The following is a 15414-nucleotide window of genomic DNA, read 5'->3' on the forward strand; positions in this document are numbered from 1 at the left end:
GAATTCATAAGAAAACCAATCCTAATGTACCATAATATAAATGTCCATACAGAATTCCTATAAAAGCTAGATCTTTTGCAGCAAATACAGCAGTTCCCAACAGGACGATTAGCGATAGGACTGAGGCCTCATCCACACTACATTTTAGTTTAGAAACGGAGAATTAAAAGGAATACGATCTCCGTCCACACCAGCGTTTTAGCTGCGTATTAGAATTGATCTCCGTCCACATTAAAACGACTGAAAACGCAGATCACGTGACCACTCACCAACACTGGGCGTGTGCCGGTGTAAACAGGCGCATGTAGGCAGTGATAGCGTTGTATTGTAAAATGCAGAATTTACTTGCACAACAGCTGCTAGCTAAGACATCAACGTCAGTAACGCTTGTAATTCGTTATCCATGTTGCAGTCACTAACGTTACGTAGTCCAGGCTGTTTATATGTTTTATTCCCGGGGACGGGTCATGTGATGGGTGGCTGACGAATCAGGGAAGGATACGCCATGACTGATGACACCCAATCATAGAGCCGAGTGGAGCCTCTGCGTCATCGTTTCTAAAGTCCTCTGTGTTGACCGTCTTCACTAAAACGCCCTTCGGAGATTCAAAACGCAAAAAAGGGTCGGCAGCGTTCCTAAACTTCTCTGTTTTAGGTCTTCGTTTTTACCGTTGTAGTCTGGACGGGGGGTGCAAACGTAGCAAAAGGTCTCCGTTTCTAAACGAAAAGCAGTAGTGTGGATGGGGCCTAAATGTCCCATTGGAATTTTAAGGGGGTAATTTCCTCCTTTAACTCTCTATTAGCAATATGCTAATCAACACATCACAATAGATTATACATTAACCAATAGGGTTAAAAAACATTAAAAAAATAGGAACTGGCTCTGTTTTGAATATTTTACACATTATTTTTTATGTCTGGATTAAGGAGATCAACCAATCTGTTTTAGTAGGCCCAGCCGTTTGAAAACACTGATCTGAAGATGTCAAGGTATAGTTTTAGCGACAGGGCAGAATTCGGTGAGCTTCCGCTTTAGAGATTGACAGTCTTAATGATTATAAAGGGAGACTTTATGTATATTACCTATTCACAATCTGAATGCAAGTTTAGTTTTTAATGCTGCTCAGTACACTGCAAAGTTTTTGGACTGACAACTGTATTTAAATGCACGATTGAATTGGAAACTGTGATTACTTGGTGATAATGGACGAGACAAAATAGGACATTTTCTAAAAGAACTAAAAGTTTTTCACTCTGGTACGGAGAACTAGGCCTGTCACAATAACTACTTTTTGTTGTGCGATATATTGTCCCAGAAATAATTGCGATAAACATAATATTGCCATTTTAAGACCATTTTATGCAACTGAATATATAATCATAATAAAACAGCATAATAATACAAGTAGACCTACACACTTTAAAATGACAACAACCTATTAATTCTTTAGATCATGGAAAAAAAGTGTCAAAAAATGAAATATCCTAAATAAATAAAAACTTGAATAAATAGTCAATAAACATTTTCTAAAAAAAAAATAAAAAAATCCATTTTAAGATTTTCCCCTGTTTTTTTTCTCTGTAAAGTAAAGGTGCACACTATTGCTAAAAACACAAACCCTGACATTCATTATCATGTAAACATATTTGTCACCAAAAATTATATAAGTTATGTACACATATTGTGCGATAAGTCGATATATTGATTATTGCGACAGGCCTACAGAGAACCGTAAAATTGTACTGGTATTGGTAGCGACTACTAAAATTTGGTACTGTGACAACCCTGTAAGGTTCATTATGAGATATGAACTTCACTATTGTGTATTGCAACATTTGGCACGGCTGATTTCAGAACCTCACTCGCATTAAATTAAAATATAACAACTACTAAAGGAAAGTTTAGTCACTGCTACGAGAAAAGTTAAGCCACCAAAACATACTTAAGGGGACAAAACATGGTGGGTCCAAATATTTTGAAAGAGGTGCCATTTCAGTGAGAGAATGTATATGATTGAATATGAAACAATAACCTGTGCTGCTAGCTGCAAATGTACACAGTTAAGAAATTCAATTAATATATATATTTATGTATATACTTTACCATTGAAAAGTTTGTCATCTGTAAGATTTTTCAATGTTTTGAAAATAAGTATTTTCTGCTCACCAAGGCTGCATTTATTTGATCAAAAATACAGTACAAACAGTAATATTGTGAAATATTTTTACAATTTAAAAGAACTGTTTTCTAATTGAATGCAATTGATTCCTGTGATCAAAGCTGAATTTTCAGCATCATTACTCCAGTCTTCAGTGTCACATGATCCTTCAGAAATTATTATAATATGATGATCTGCTGCTCAAGAAACATTTATAATTATCAGTGTTGAAAACAGTTGTGCTGCTTCAGATTTATCAAAGAATTCTGAAAAAAAGTAACGGTTTCCACAAAAATATGAAGTTCAAAAGAACAGTTTTATTTTAAATTGAATGCATCCTTGCTTTAAAAAAAAATCTTCAAATATCTTAAAAAAAAAAAAAACTTTTGAACAGTAGTGTATATTTTTTAATTATATGTACTTTTATAAATTTACCCATCGGGTTGGGATTCGAAAATGTATTCCAATTCTGCTTATTGATTCATGTGCGCGCATTTTAAAGTGGTTTTAAACCTTTCAAGGGCAAAAAGATACGAAAGAGAACTCAATTGACCGTTTGCAAAGACCCGCCCCCCTTAGTTACTGTTGCTATGTCCGACAAGCTACGCCGCTCTCACACACACACCATGTTCTCACGCAGTGAAAAACACATCGCGGAGCGGAGAGGAGACTGACAACACACTGACATACAGGACAGACCAGCTTACTTTCGGTTACTATTGATATTAAACATATTCAACAAAGTCTCACCTTTCAAATTTGGTCAATTTTTAAAAGAAATGTAAACAATAAATACCGTTTTGTGGCTCTTTAATGTGTCTGACAGATCGCTGTAGAGCATCAGTTAAAGCGGCTCGTGAACCGATCATCTCTTCCTTCTAGTTCATTTATAGCATCAAATAAACATGAATGAACATCAGAAGGAATGTTGTTTTAACCGCGGAAAGGCGTCAGTACACTCCGCTTCTCAAGCTCAAATCCTTCCATGTTAATCTACTAACTCTCCTGACTGCTTTGTCGGACAAAATGGCGGATGGCGAAGTATGATTGGTCAAATCACCTGTCAATCAAGCTCCCTGCGAAGGGTCAAATCAGAACTCGCTGGGCACAGAAAGCAGCTTCTAATACGGCCCGAAAATACTGACCTGAGTTTCTGTTGGTTATATGAACGTAAACAGTTGAGAAAGAAAACGCATGTGTAAAAAGAAAACTACAGTGTTATTTTACATTTGATTTAAATTTCTGAACTTTGTTGAGTTTTATTTATTTGTGCTATTGATGCTAATTTGTTTATTTGTTCTTATTGTATTACTGACTGTATACTTGTCTTTAATAATGTTTAAAATTGATATTAGTAACTCTAGTTTAGAAGTTAGATATTCTTTAGACTGCTGATTTTTATATTCATGTTATTCAGCTGCAACAGAATGTTTTGCAAAAAGACAGAATTAATAAGTTTGATATCTTTACCACATTGGAATCAAAACTGGACATCGATAAGAATCAGAATCGATAAGCAGAATCTGAATTGCTAAATTTCAAACGATATCCAACCATATTTAACCATTTGGCAAGAGTTTTTTTTTTTACCAAAGTGAGATATATTCAAATCGATTTTTAGTTTATTCAAACCCGTCAATTCCCCCACTATTGGTTTGGACCCAAAACTCATAATTGTGTAGATTCGTGTTTGTTTTACGAATGGCATTTGATCAGTTGTTCAGAGAGTGTCATCATTTGCTTACCTGTTCTCTTTTGAGCAGCAGATGCGTTGATTCGAGGAGTCATGTTTCCAGCTGTAGAGGACGATGACAATGAAGAATGTGAAGCTGGGTTTCGTCCTTCTTTGATCTCAATGCTGAGGAAGGTCTTCATGTTGGACTCGGGTTCACCCCAGGTGTCGTGGGTCCCTGGAGACGCTTCTCCCTCAGGAGTCTGCACTTCTTCTGAACCGCTACACGCACGCCTGACACTTTCAGTGCGACCCTGTGAGCCGCCCACTGTGGCGTGTGATTGGTTGGAGGAAAGCTTGGGCTGGGCTAGCATATTCTCAGTGGCATTCCTGCCTTTCTCCGGGATGGAGGAAGAGCAGGACAGCGTGTCCCGGGATCTCTCTGCAGACACTGTGTTTGCAGAATGAGAAGAACTGTGGCCACTTCTAGGTATATTCGTAACAGGTTCTGCGAACTTGCGCATCCGGTCACGAACAGAGTTTGCACGGATGAAGGGACCCGAGGATGAGGCTTTGTTTTTAAAACCTGGAAAGAAATAACAAAAATTAGCTCCCATGTTATATACAGATTCTATGTACTAACAATTAATAATTTGATACAATGCACTTATTGTGTACACACACGTTTGTACTTTTGTATTTAGAAAATACCTGCATGTAGTTTATTTCTATTGACCGTTCCCTTACACCTAAACAAACCCATACCACCATATATGTCCCGAACCGTACTCGTATCCCACATCAATAGCAGTGCAAGTGTTTTGCAATACAACATCAACATAATACGTACACTGAAATTAAGAAGTTACACCTTAGAATAGGGTCCAATTCTCACTATTAACTGCTTATTATGAGTTAGCAAGGCAGCTGTTGAGGTTAGGTATTCAGAGGATTAGGGGATGTAAAATATAGTCATGCAGAATCACATTTAAGTTTTTAAACTCTGAAAGGAATATGTTTTTTTTTTTAACTGCAAGACGTTTTGACAGCAAGAGCTACAACATTTAAGTGGATAACAAATCTCAGATCATTTGAATTTGATGAGAAATGTTAATTATTCAAATCTTTGACATTGGCATCTTGGCAAATATGATCTCTTTTGAAACTCTAGAGGAGTCACATGATGTGACAATACGTTTATTATTTTTTTTCTGATAGAAGCAAGGAAATGAGAGAATAAAAGGGCTAGATCAACCAAAAATTTGAATTCTGTCATCAACAACTAAAACACAAATGAAGATGTTTTTAATGTAACCAGCAAGATTTCTGTCCCTCCACTCAAAGTCCATGCAATTAAAACTTGACGTTGCAAAACACTTCATAAAGAAATGTATGTATACATAGATCGGTTTAATTTAAGTCTTCAGAAGAGACATTCGTTTAATATGATGCACAGATTTAATTTAGGCTTTTTGTCATACACAATACAATACAAACTTTATTTCTAAAGCACATTTTTAAATAACCATGTTGACCAAAGTGACATGAAACCGTAAATAGACCGGATACAACACCAGACAATTACAACAATTCCAAAGCCAAAGAATAAAAATGTGTTTTAAGTTGCGATTTTAAAACCGGAAGGCTGGGGGCCAATCTGATCCAATATAAACACTGATTAACGCACTCAAATATGCCTAACTATCCTTGACGGAAATTTCATTTTAGGTTAACCGTCCCTTTAATCAGAAGTCTTCACTTGTCATCCATTTAATTTCATTGTGCCAAGAAAAAAACAATTGTGATTGTAAGGTTATTAATTCCATCTCATTTGGGATTTTTCATCCCTGCGGGTCATGCAGGATGTTTTGGTTTCTTCAGAAGGGGGGAGGAGACAGGAAAGTCTGATTAAAGCATTACACCGGACCGGGCCCCTAAGACTGTGAATGTGGTAATGGCCCTATTAGGTCAGAAGGAAGAGTAAAGATCTTGGGATACGGCCCACTGACTGTGAGAGGATGACATCTCCATACTTTAAACAAAAGCAGAAGGACATCAACTTGCTGCTGCTGGGCAACTATACTGCCATCTATGCAATATATGCAAGTCGGATTTGAATAGAGAAAGTGTAATTATAAATAATAAATCTATTACTAGGTAACCTTCAGCTGTAGTGTGTTTTTATGAGGGCATGCAGAACTGCTCACCTGTATCCTTGCCGTTAGAAAGAGAAGTCAAGAGATCGTCTCTACCTGATGTAACCTGAGGAAAAATCATTCAAAATCAACTTTTCGTAGCGTTACATGAAACATGGCACAAAATATATATAAATTAAAATAATTAAGCAGTAACAACTGTCTTCAACATTGATTAAAATTCAGAAATGCATCAAGCAGCAAATCTCAAAAAGGATGATGCTGAAGACTGGAGGGATGATGCTGAAGACTGGAGTAATGATGCTGAAAATTCAGCTTTGCAAACAGGAATAAAACTACATTTTACTATATGTTCAAAAAGGAAACAGTGATTTCAAATTATATTTTATATATTACCGTTTTGCTGTATTTTTAATCAAATAAATGCAGCCTTGAGCAAAAGAGACTTCTTTATAAAAAAAAGTTAATTATATTTTTGAACATTATTGTATTTATAATATATTATAAGATTAGTAACAGTATGTTGTAGCACATTGCTACAGTATATGGCTGCTAAAGTGGTTATAAGCATATTACTCCGTATAATCTATAATCTGGTCTCTAGATATGGCTCATATCAATGCAAGTATGAGAGATTTTTTTCCTTGTTTTATTATCGGCCAGGCCAGAATTGTAATAATAGCACAACACACTCTTTAAAAAGCAGAATATGAGGTATTTTGATTTTGAATAAATAATGATAAAAATCCAGTAACCCTAAAAGTGAGCAATAGTAATAGTGTTGGTTAGTGATTCTCTCTCAATCACGTCTGAATGTGATGACACTGTTATGAGGAAGGTCTGAGCAATTGGTCGATGGATTACACTAACTGGACTATACTATTAAAATGGTTCTTCAAACTTAAGTTATAAATGAAACCGATTACTGGGGTTTGTTTTATAGGAAAACACTATTTCAGTTTTTCTACTTCAAAATTTCATGTTTAATCCAATGGTTTACTTGCCATTTATTTGTACTTTTTGTAAAAACGTAAAATGGTTAAACCAATTGTCAGCGTTACAGTGTAATGAATAATTTAAAGTCCCCCTGTGGTGAAAATCAAGAAAATCAAGCCTTAAAACTGCAGTGAACCAAAGACAGTCTCAAAAACACGGTTTGAAATCGCTGGTGTTTCTGACGTCACAAACTACCTTGTAACCAATCAGATCAACGTGTGATCGTCAACCCGTGGATCTCTGAGCTGAGTGAGTGAGTGGAGGCGGGGCTCATTTGCATATTCATAGAACCGCGTATACTAAATGAGGGAAGGGTGTCGAGTTACATTCAAGATATTTTAAGGCATGACTTTTTTTTCCAAGGGAAAAACTTTTAATTATGTAATTTTGGTGATCAAAGATGAGATAATTTTGGTAATCAAAGAAGGATAAAATGATTGACTGCAGGGGGGCTATAAATACAGAGTAATAATAATTAACTACATGTACTTACTATAGGGTTATGATTTGGTTCAGGGTTAGTTGCATGTAATTTATAGTTATTACTATAGTAACAACATATAACATGTGTAACAAGGACACTACAATAAAGTGTTACCCAATTTTTGTTCAACGTACAGAAGATAAAACAGAACAATCTCAAACAGAGACAAATAGTACCTCCTGGTGGAGCTAACAGGGCAAAGGTTCCCATCAGACACCTTTCACTTCTACTCACCTCAGGTCTTTTACTGCTCATGTTCAGAGTCAATGCTTGTGTCTCCACACCATTGTCAAGTTTCTTCAGCTCTCGATCCATCTGTGGATCCTCTGAATTCCTGCCAGGCAAAGATGCACTCGCTCTCACTTCGTCCCCATCGGGACCTGGCCGTGATCTTTGGTTCCTCAGATGATCTTCAGCCGGAGACAGGGATTCATGACTGCGATCCGAAGCGCTGGAATTCAGTCTCGTTCTCTGATGAGAGCTGTGGCTGTCACTCGACTCTCCGGAGTCGCAGCGCTCCCGGTATGAAGGAATGACTTCTGATGAGGACGAGCCATGTTCACATTGAATCCGTTGGGTCAGAGGGCAAGAGACTTTCTCTCTGACCAAAGGATCTAGTACTAAAACCATGTCGGGGTTCGAGCCTAAAGCAGAAGAGACAGACACATAATTTTAAGTACTATTACAGGATTTTTGAGGTTAGAATAAGGGTGTTTTCACAATTGAGTCTTCTTTAAAATACCAACCTCAGAGCAGTTTAAGTGGACTAAAAAGAGAAAGTCATGTACGCTTTGTAAACACTGGGTCGGTATTCCCGCCTATGTCACGCGTGACCTGTCAAGGTGATTACATAACGCGTGAAGTCGTGGACACACATCGCAGAGTTAGTGCAAGACGAGTATTTGTGGTTAAAAGGTATATATACACTTATTTTTTAGAAAATGAGCGATGGTTTCTGTAAATATAGGGAAGCATTCTTCTACTGTAGCACATGTTATATGTGGTGTCCCTCAGGGTTCAACTTTAGCACCGTTGCTGTTTTCTTTGTACATGTTACCCATGGGTTCTACATTTAGAAGATTTGGAGTTTCTTATCATTGCTATGCCGACGACACGCAGCTTTATATACCATTTAAAGCGAGACACGGCAGGCAAAAACAGATTTTTTTTTCACTGGTCAATTTTGAGATTTTGGGCTATTTGTCTTCAATAACATGTCTTCTTTCAGACTTGTGGTGAAAAAAAGTCCAAAATACACATTTAGCTCTTTATTTTACTGCACTTTGTCTATTTGCATCTGTAGATTTCTCAGAAATTCAACAAAAGTTGGCGTTCTAAATCAACGCGCTGCTCCGCGATCTCTGTCTGCTCCTGTCATCACACACACCGCTGGAAAGCGCTCTCTCTCTCTGCTGTACAATGCTGTTGGATCCAAATATGGTCATTTCCTTTTAATCAGCAACCAATCGTGAAAGTGGGCATTTAACTGTAAAAGCGAAATCTCATTGGCTGATGTCAATTTCTGAGAACGTGATTCGTCCAGATGGATCACGTGGCTTACAGCTTCAAACCCCAAATTCAAAATGAGAATATTGTGAAAAGGTTTTCATAAGCTGTAAGTCATAATCATCAAAATTATAACAAATAAAGGCTTGAAATATCTCACTTTGCATGTAATGAGTCTATATAATATATTAGTTTCACCTTTTAAGTTGAATTACTGAAATGAACTTTTGCAAGATATTCAAATTTTTCGAGTTTCACCTGTACTTGCGTGTATTTCTAACATTTACAGGCAAGTATACAACCGTAAGATGCAAGTTGTGCATTGAGAAAAACGTGTCTCAAAATGCATTAAACGTATCTTATTAGTTTTAAAAAAATATACAGGAATGGAATCAGGAATGCAACGATCAGATTGCATTGTAGTCAAGGCATGGCTCAAACTTCACTGAAGACTCGTGCATACTGAATTTCTTTTAGGAGACTTGCAGGTTTACATTAGCATGTATGGTGAAACACTAGTTCACTCCTGTATATTCTCCACGTATAAAAGCAAATATATGCAGCCAGGCACAGACAAACCGAACAGAACCAAGCCAAAGGAATGTCAGATGGTTATTGTAATGAGCTGTGCATGCTGGGTGGAGATAGGACATTTCCTTTCACATTTCCTGAGTATATGCACACTCAGGGCAAAGGCTGTTGGGGGAACGAGGACAGAGATATCCAGACAGAGAATACATGGTGTGCACAGGAAGTGACATAGATATCCAGACAGAGAATGCATGGTGTGCACAGGAAGTGACATTAGCGTCAAACCTTCAGTCGAGAGCCCAACTTTGCATGTAGCAGCAAAAATTATTCAGGCACCATATATACTTTTTTAGATTTTCAACTAGTGGGTGCAGGACACTATAGTTAATTTATGTAAGTTAGGTAAGCAATGTGTCCGAATACATTTTGGTTTGACTATTTTTGACCACTGTTGCAGTTCAAATTTGAAGATATAACTAAAATGGACTACTTTATTCCATCATAATGGTCTTAAATGATCCTATAATAAGTGATTCAAGGTATTCCTCCTGGTTCTGGAAGCACTAGAACTCAAGTTTGTATGTTAAATAATTTTTGGTGTATGTAAATCTATGTTTGCATGTTATTCTTTTCTTTCCGTTTATTTTACTTTGTGATATGGACCTACGGGTCTGGAATAAAGAATTATTAATAATAATAATAATAATATAATACCTCTCACATTGTCCCACATCAACATTAAAATACATGCACAAAATACAATGTTTTATAATAATAATTTTATTCTATTTAGTGTCCATTTCATTCACTTAACATTTAATATTGGGGGTATCCAAGTTGTTTCACATATTTAAACATTAAAAAAAAAAAAGTTTCCCTGGTAATTAGTTACTTTTGTGATGATGTAACTCAGTTACTTTTTGTGAGAAGTAACTAGTAACTATAACTAATTACTTTTTTTTAAGTAACTGATAATACCTGACTTTTTTCTTTCATTAAACCGATTATCGAATATTTCCAAAATTCAAACCAGAGACACGAGACATTTTTATAGTGTGGCAAAAGCGAAGATGTCCAAATGCTGATCTGACTGATAACACTTGAGAGATTCACACACACACGTCGCTCACACACTCCAGCTGTAATAATGAGAGAGAGCTAATGCTCTTTTAAGGTAACAGCGTTTCTGAGCAGATCCCTGTAATTTGTAGGAAAGCAGTCTTGCCGACATCCTGATACTTTTCACATCTGGTCAGGAAGTATCGTTCAGTTTCCACCATTCTCAGATCTCGGAAGGAGCAGAGCAACGTCTGTTGCTTTTAAGCTGCTTAGTCTACGTCTTGTGTTATTTTCATCGCTTACAGAGTCAGGATACACTCCTTTAAAGGCCTTTTCAAACAATGTTTTCTTATTTTAAAGATTTATGATCGTCATGAATGTCAAATGCTACATTTACTATTCAAAAAATTTGAAATACGAAGTGCAAAAGTGATAGCTTGCAACTTCAACTATATATAGCATTTAAAAAAAAACATTAATAGCATTCAGAAACTCCCTTAAATGACCCTCTTCACTAAATTAAGAGTAAGTGAATATAAATGACACATCTTAGACGTTTAACTGTGAGGTCTTGAGAATCTGGTCCAGTCAAGTGCTTAATTTGATTACCATCTTGTCTGCTTTGTTTACCACAAGTGATGTGGCAGGCAATGAAGTGCAGAGATCCAAACCCCAGACACATTCTTCAGCTCCAGCACAAAGAACGGCTCTCCGCACTCTCAGACAAATGCTAGGCTATAAAATAGTGCATGTCAAACCCAACAAAGTCCCTCATCATCTCTTTGGATAAACAGATTTGTTTCAACTGGTAATATGGAAAACAGGTATTACATATTATGCACTGCATCTTTTGTTGAAAGAATAACTCGCCTAAAAACTAAAAAAAATGACACAAAAAGTACTCGTTCATCCGACTCTATATTTGTACAAGTATTAGATTAACTATACGTATAAGTATATTAAGTCTTTCATCCACGTTTTCATGTAAATTGTATATATACTCAAACCCAAACAGGATTTGTACGGAAGCTCATTTCTGCCACATAAGAAAAGAAAAAAAGTTTAAATAAGTCAAACTTATGAAATATTATGTCGACATTTTTTATCTCATTAGTGTGATTTACAGTAGTATCTAATTTTTAATCTCAATTTTTACTTACTGACTTTACACTTTTTTCATAATTATGACACAAAAAAAAAATCACAATTTTGTCACTCAATTATGACTTAGTGTGTCTTCATTTTGACTTTTTTTGACTTTATCTCATAATTTCGACTAACATTGACATATCTCATTTCAACTTTTCATAATTATGATTTAGTTTATCACAATTTTGTCTTTTTTTTCTCATAATAATCATAATAATAATATAATCATACTTACTGACTTTACACTTCTCATAATTATGGCAAAAAAAATTCACAATTTTGACTTTTTCATCTTTGTCGGAATTATGACTCAATTTCAACTTCTCAATTATGACTTAGTGTGTCTTCATTTTGACCTTTTTTCTCATAAAAATGACTTTATCTCATAATTTCAACTATTGACATTTTATCTCATTTTCAACTTTTCATAATTACGATTTAGTTTATCACAATTTTGTCTTTTTTTTCTCATAATGACTTAGTACTTCATAATTATGATTGTCATAAGTCTGACTTTTGTCTCAATTTCAACTTTTGTTATGAATTGTCTTAATTATGATTTTCATAACTTTGTATCTCATAAACATCTCCTTTACCCAGAAAGAAATAATTGCAAAATTAATTGAAATAATTGCCAGAAAGAAATATGTGACTTATTCCTTTAACATTTAATATGAAGAAGATTATCCCAATCCCAAAATACCATAGTATAGGGTTGACCATCACTATACCACCACAGGACTGTTTATAAGGGAAATGCAAGATAAAGCAGAAAACATTTAAACAAAGACAGTCTCCCTTTATCTGATTTCTAAATGTCTTCAACTCAAAACGTGTTTAATTAGGTCCAAAACTTCAAAACACTTGCAAGACAAAAGCCTGTCTCCTCCCTCGGTCTCTTCCCTGTCCTGTCCAAACCCCAAACTTCCTTTGTCTCCATCTGAACAACAAACAGTGGCTTCCCAAAACGTCTAATTCCTGCGCTCATTAAGGCCGTCTCTGCTTGGCCCTGCTCTCACCCTGGCCAAAATGACTGGGTTGAGCAGCTGAGTAAGGACCACTAACACCACAAATGTCAGGGTCACAGGAAAGGAGTTTTACTTCAACAGACTGTGTGTCTAAATATAGGGTTGACCTGGTGGGGTGGGGTGGGGGGGGTGGGGGGGATGAAAGTATGTTTGGCAGACATAAATGAGCTTTACATCTCTACGGGCGCATAGTCTACCTTGGTGTGGAGCATTTCTATACTTCTTTTGCAAGATTAAACTCTTTTGTCAGATGATTAGGTGATTGTTGTGTGTGATTTAACTTGCCGTCTCTGTGGTTCTCAATTCTCTCTGATTGGCTGATGAGCTCTTCTGTCTTGATGTTATCCTGCCCGCCCTGCAAAATATAAACAAACAAATGTATTTTCGTCTGAAGCCCTATTCAATGACAAAATCATACTGACTAGGAGAGCAGGATAAATGTGGCCAAAACACACAATTGCACTTCAATAGAAATTCAACCATCAGAACTGATTTGGGCTCTACCAAGCAAGACAGAACAACTGATTGGTTAGTAAACAGTAGAGCTGCACAATTCTGGATATATATATATATATATATATATATATATATATATACTGGTTTGTTTGTTTAAAATGGGTCACAATTCTCCCACGATTCTAAATAGACAGCTATACAAAACAGTATATTTAAAAAATATATGTAATTAATTGATTTTTTTTTAAACTCTTGAATGAATGATTCACACTCCCAAAAAAAAGGTACAAAAGCTGTCACTGGGATGGGATCCATACCTGTCAACACTTTTCCCCGGGAGTCTCCCGTATTTCACACCCATCTCCCGCCCCCCTCCCGTTTTGTCCTTTCTCTCGTGAAACTCCCGTAATTTGTATTCCCAAACGTCGTTATATGAATAATCACATCAATATTATTCCATGGTTGCCCAGTTGCCAGATCTTGTATGAAACCCATCCTACTCGCGCAATCGCACAGCATACACATCTAAACCCATTTGTGAGCTCAACCTGGCAACCTACAACTCAATAGCGCTGTTGACGTGTGCGCAGATCGACGTTGGAAATTGAATAAAGCATCACTGGTAGAAAAAAAGGAAGAAGTAATTAACGCAGCATCCGTTTTTTCTGTCATCCTTTGGCTGGCGTTACATTATATGATGTGCTTTTATTCTTGCAAATGCTTTTAAACCATTCACGCAAAGACAAATTGAGCGCCAGAATCGAGTTCTCTTTCGGCTTGAAGTTGACCGAACTAACACACGCAATTCTGCAAAAATGTCCGTTTTGTCGAGTATCCTCATAAGAGCAGACTGAGCACTCTTAAATGAGTTAAATAAAGTCTTAAATGAACATAAAGAAGAGTTGTGAGAGGATGAGGCGCGTGTGAGATCCGCGTCTCTGTCAGCAGCGGCGGCTCTTAAAGGGACAGTAGCCAAATAAAGCTTTCTGTCAGTAAAGTTAATCAAAGAACAAAGGGAACAGAGAAAAACACTCACTGCGCTTGACTAAAGAACATTTGTAACTTTAATAAGGATTAATCTATGTATAATTTAACATTTATGCAGTGCAAACTGTTTGATAACTTTATAAAATTTCTGCATATTTCCTACCTTTTAGACAAATATTTAAAATATACTGTCTTTGTTGTTTCTACATTAATTTGGAGATTAAATGTGAAATTATAACATTATAAAATATATTAAAAACAAGGTTTTTATCGTGAGTAATCACAGAATTTTTAAACAACCCCCCACCCACCATTTAGGTACTAATTTGTACACTTTTGGTACCAATATGTACCTTTAAGGTACTAACATGCACTCTTTGAGTACAAAGGCGTAGCTTTTGAAAGGGTAGTACATCAGTGACAGCTTTTGTACCTTTTTTTCCTGAAAGTGTTCAATGACTCACTCATGAAGACTTCACTTGATTCATTACTGGATGACTCAGCGTTTTTGAACGAATCTCTTGAATGAATGATTCAATGACTCGCTCTCAGGCGTCTCAGTCTCCGCTTTGCTTAAGTAAAATAATATTGCGGTTACAATCTTCGTACAGTTTAAACTACCTTATTAAATGACTCCACTAACAGGAGCTGCTGTTATGCTGTCAAACACAACTACTCTTCTGAACTCTTCCCTCAGTTCATTAAAGCGCCAGAAAGGGTTGCCAGATATAATTAAACAAAGCTAAATATATATACTCAATATAATAAACAGACTTGGAAACAGACATAAACAATATAACTAGTATTACCAATATCCTAAAACATTTAAATGTAATTTATTATGAATTCAATAGTTCAATATAAAATATTTATATAGCCTTTTATAAATTGATTTAAGTAATACAATAACATGACACTAAATAAAGTTTTGTATTATTAAAAAAAAAAAAAAAATCTCAGAGTTTAATTACTAATATCAATCATTTTGGGGCACAGGTTTGGCCTCATATACGAGGAGATTCAAGGACAATAAATAAAATAAAATTCAAATAAAAAATTAGGATCAAATCTATGCATACATCAAAACGAAATTTGATTCAAAATTGAGAATTGGTTTCTAACCGAATCGTGAGATTTCAAAAGCAGATAATTTAAATTTTAAGAAATATATATATATAAGAATATAAATAATTCTCTCAAACACATGACCCAGACTGAACCTTTAAATCTT

At 35.8% G+C, this 15414-nt stretch overlaps 1 protein-coding gene across 8 annotated transcripts in view; it reads right to left on the reverse strand.

Annotated features, from left to right (window-relative positions):
• Window positions 1-15414, reverse strand: part of smtnb (smoothelin b) — an 80037-nt gene that overhangs the window by 39373 nt on the left and 25250 nt on the right. For all 8 annotated transcript variants that reach the window (XM_079606399.1, XM_079606403.1, XM_079606398.1 and 5 more), the window contains 4 exons: window positions 13026-13095; window positions 7702-8111; window positions 6039-6093; window positions 3905-4417 (listed from right to left, as the gene is read on the reverse strand). In XM_079606399.1, the coding sequence (XP_079462525.1) occupies window positions 3905-4417; window positions 6039-6093; window positions 7702-8111; window positions 13026-13095 (1048 nt within the window). The remainder of the gene's footprint in view (window positions 1-3904; window positions 4418-6038; window positions 6094-7701; window positions 8112-13025; window positions 13096-15414) is intronic.

The sequence above is a fragment of the Phoxinus phoxinus genome, assembly GCF_949152265.1.
Source record: "Phoxinus phoxinus genome assembly, chromosome: 3".
In the NCBI taxonomy this organism is placed as follows: domain Eukaryota; kingdom Metazoa; phylum Chordata; class Actinopteri; order Cypriniformes; family Leuciscidae; genus Phoxinus; species Phoxinus phoxinus.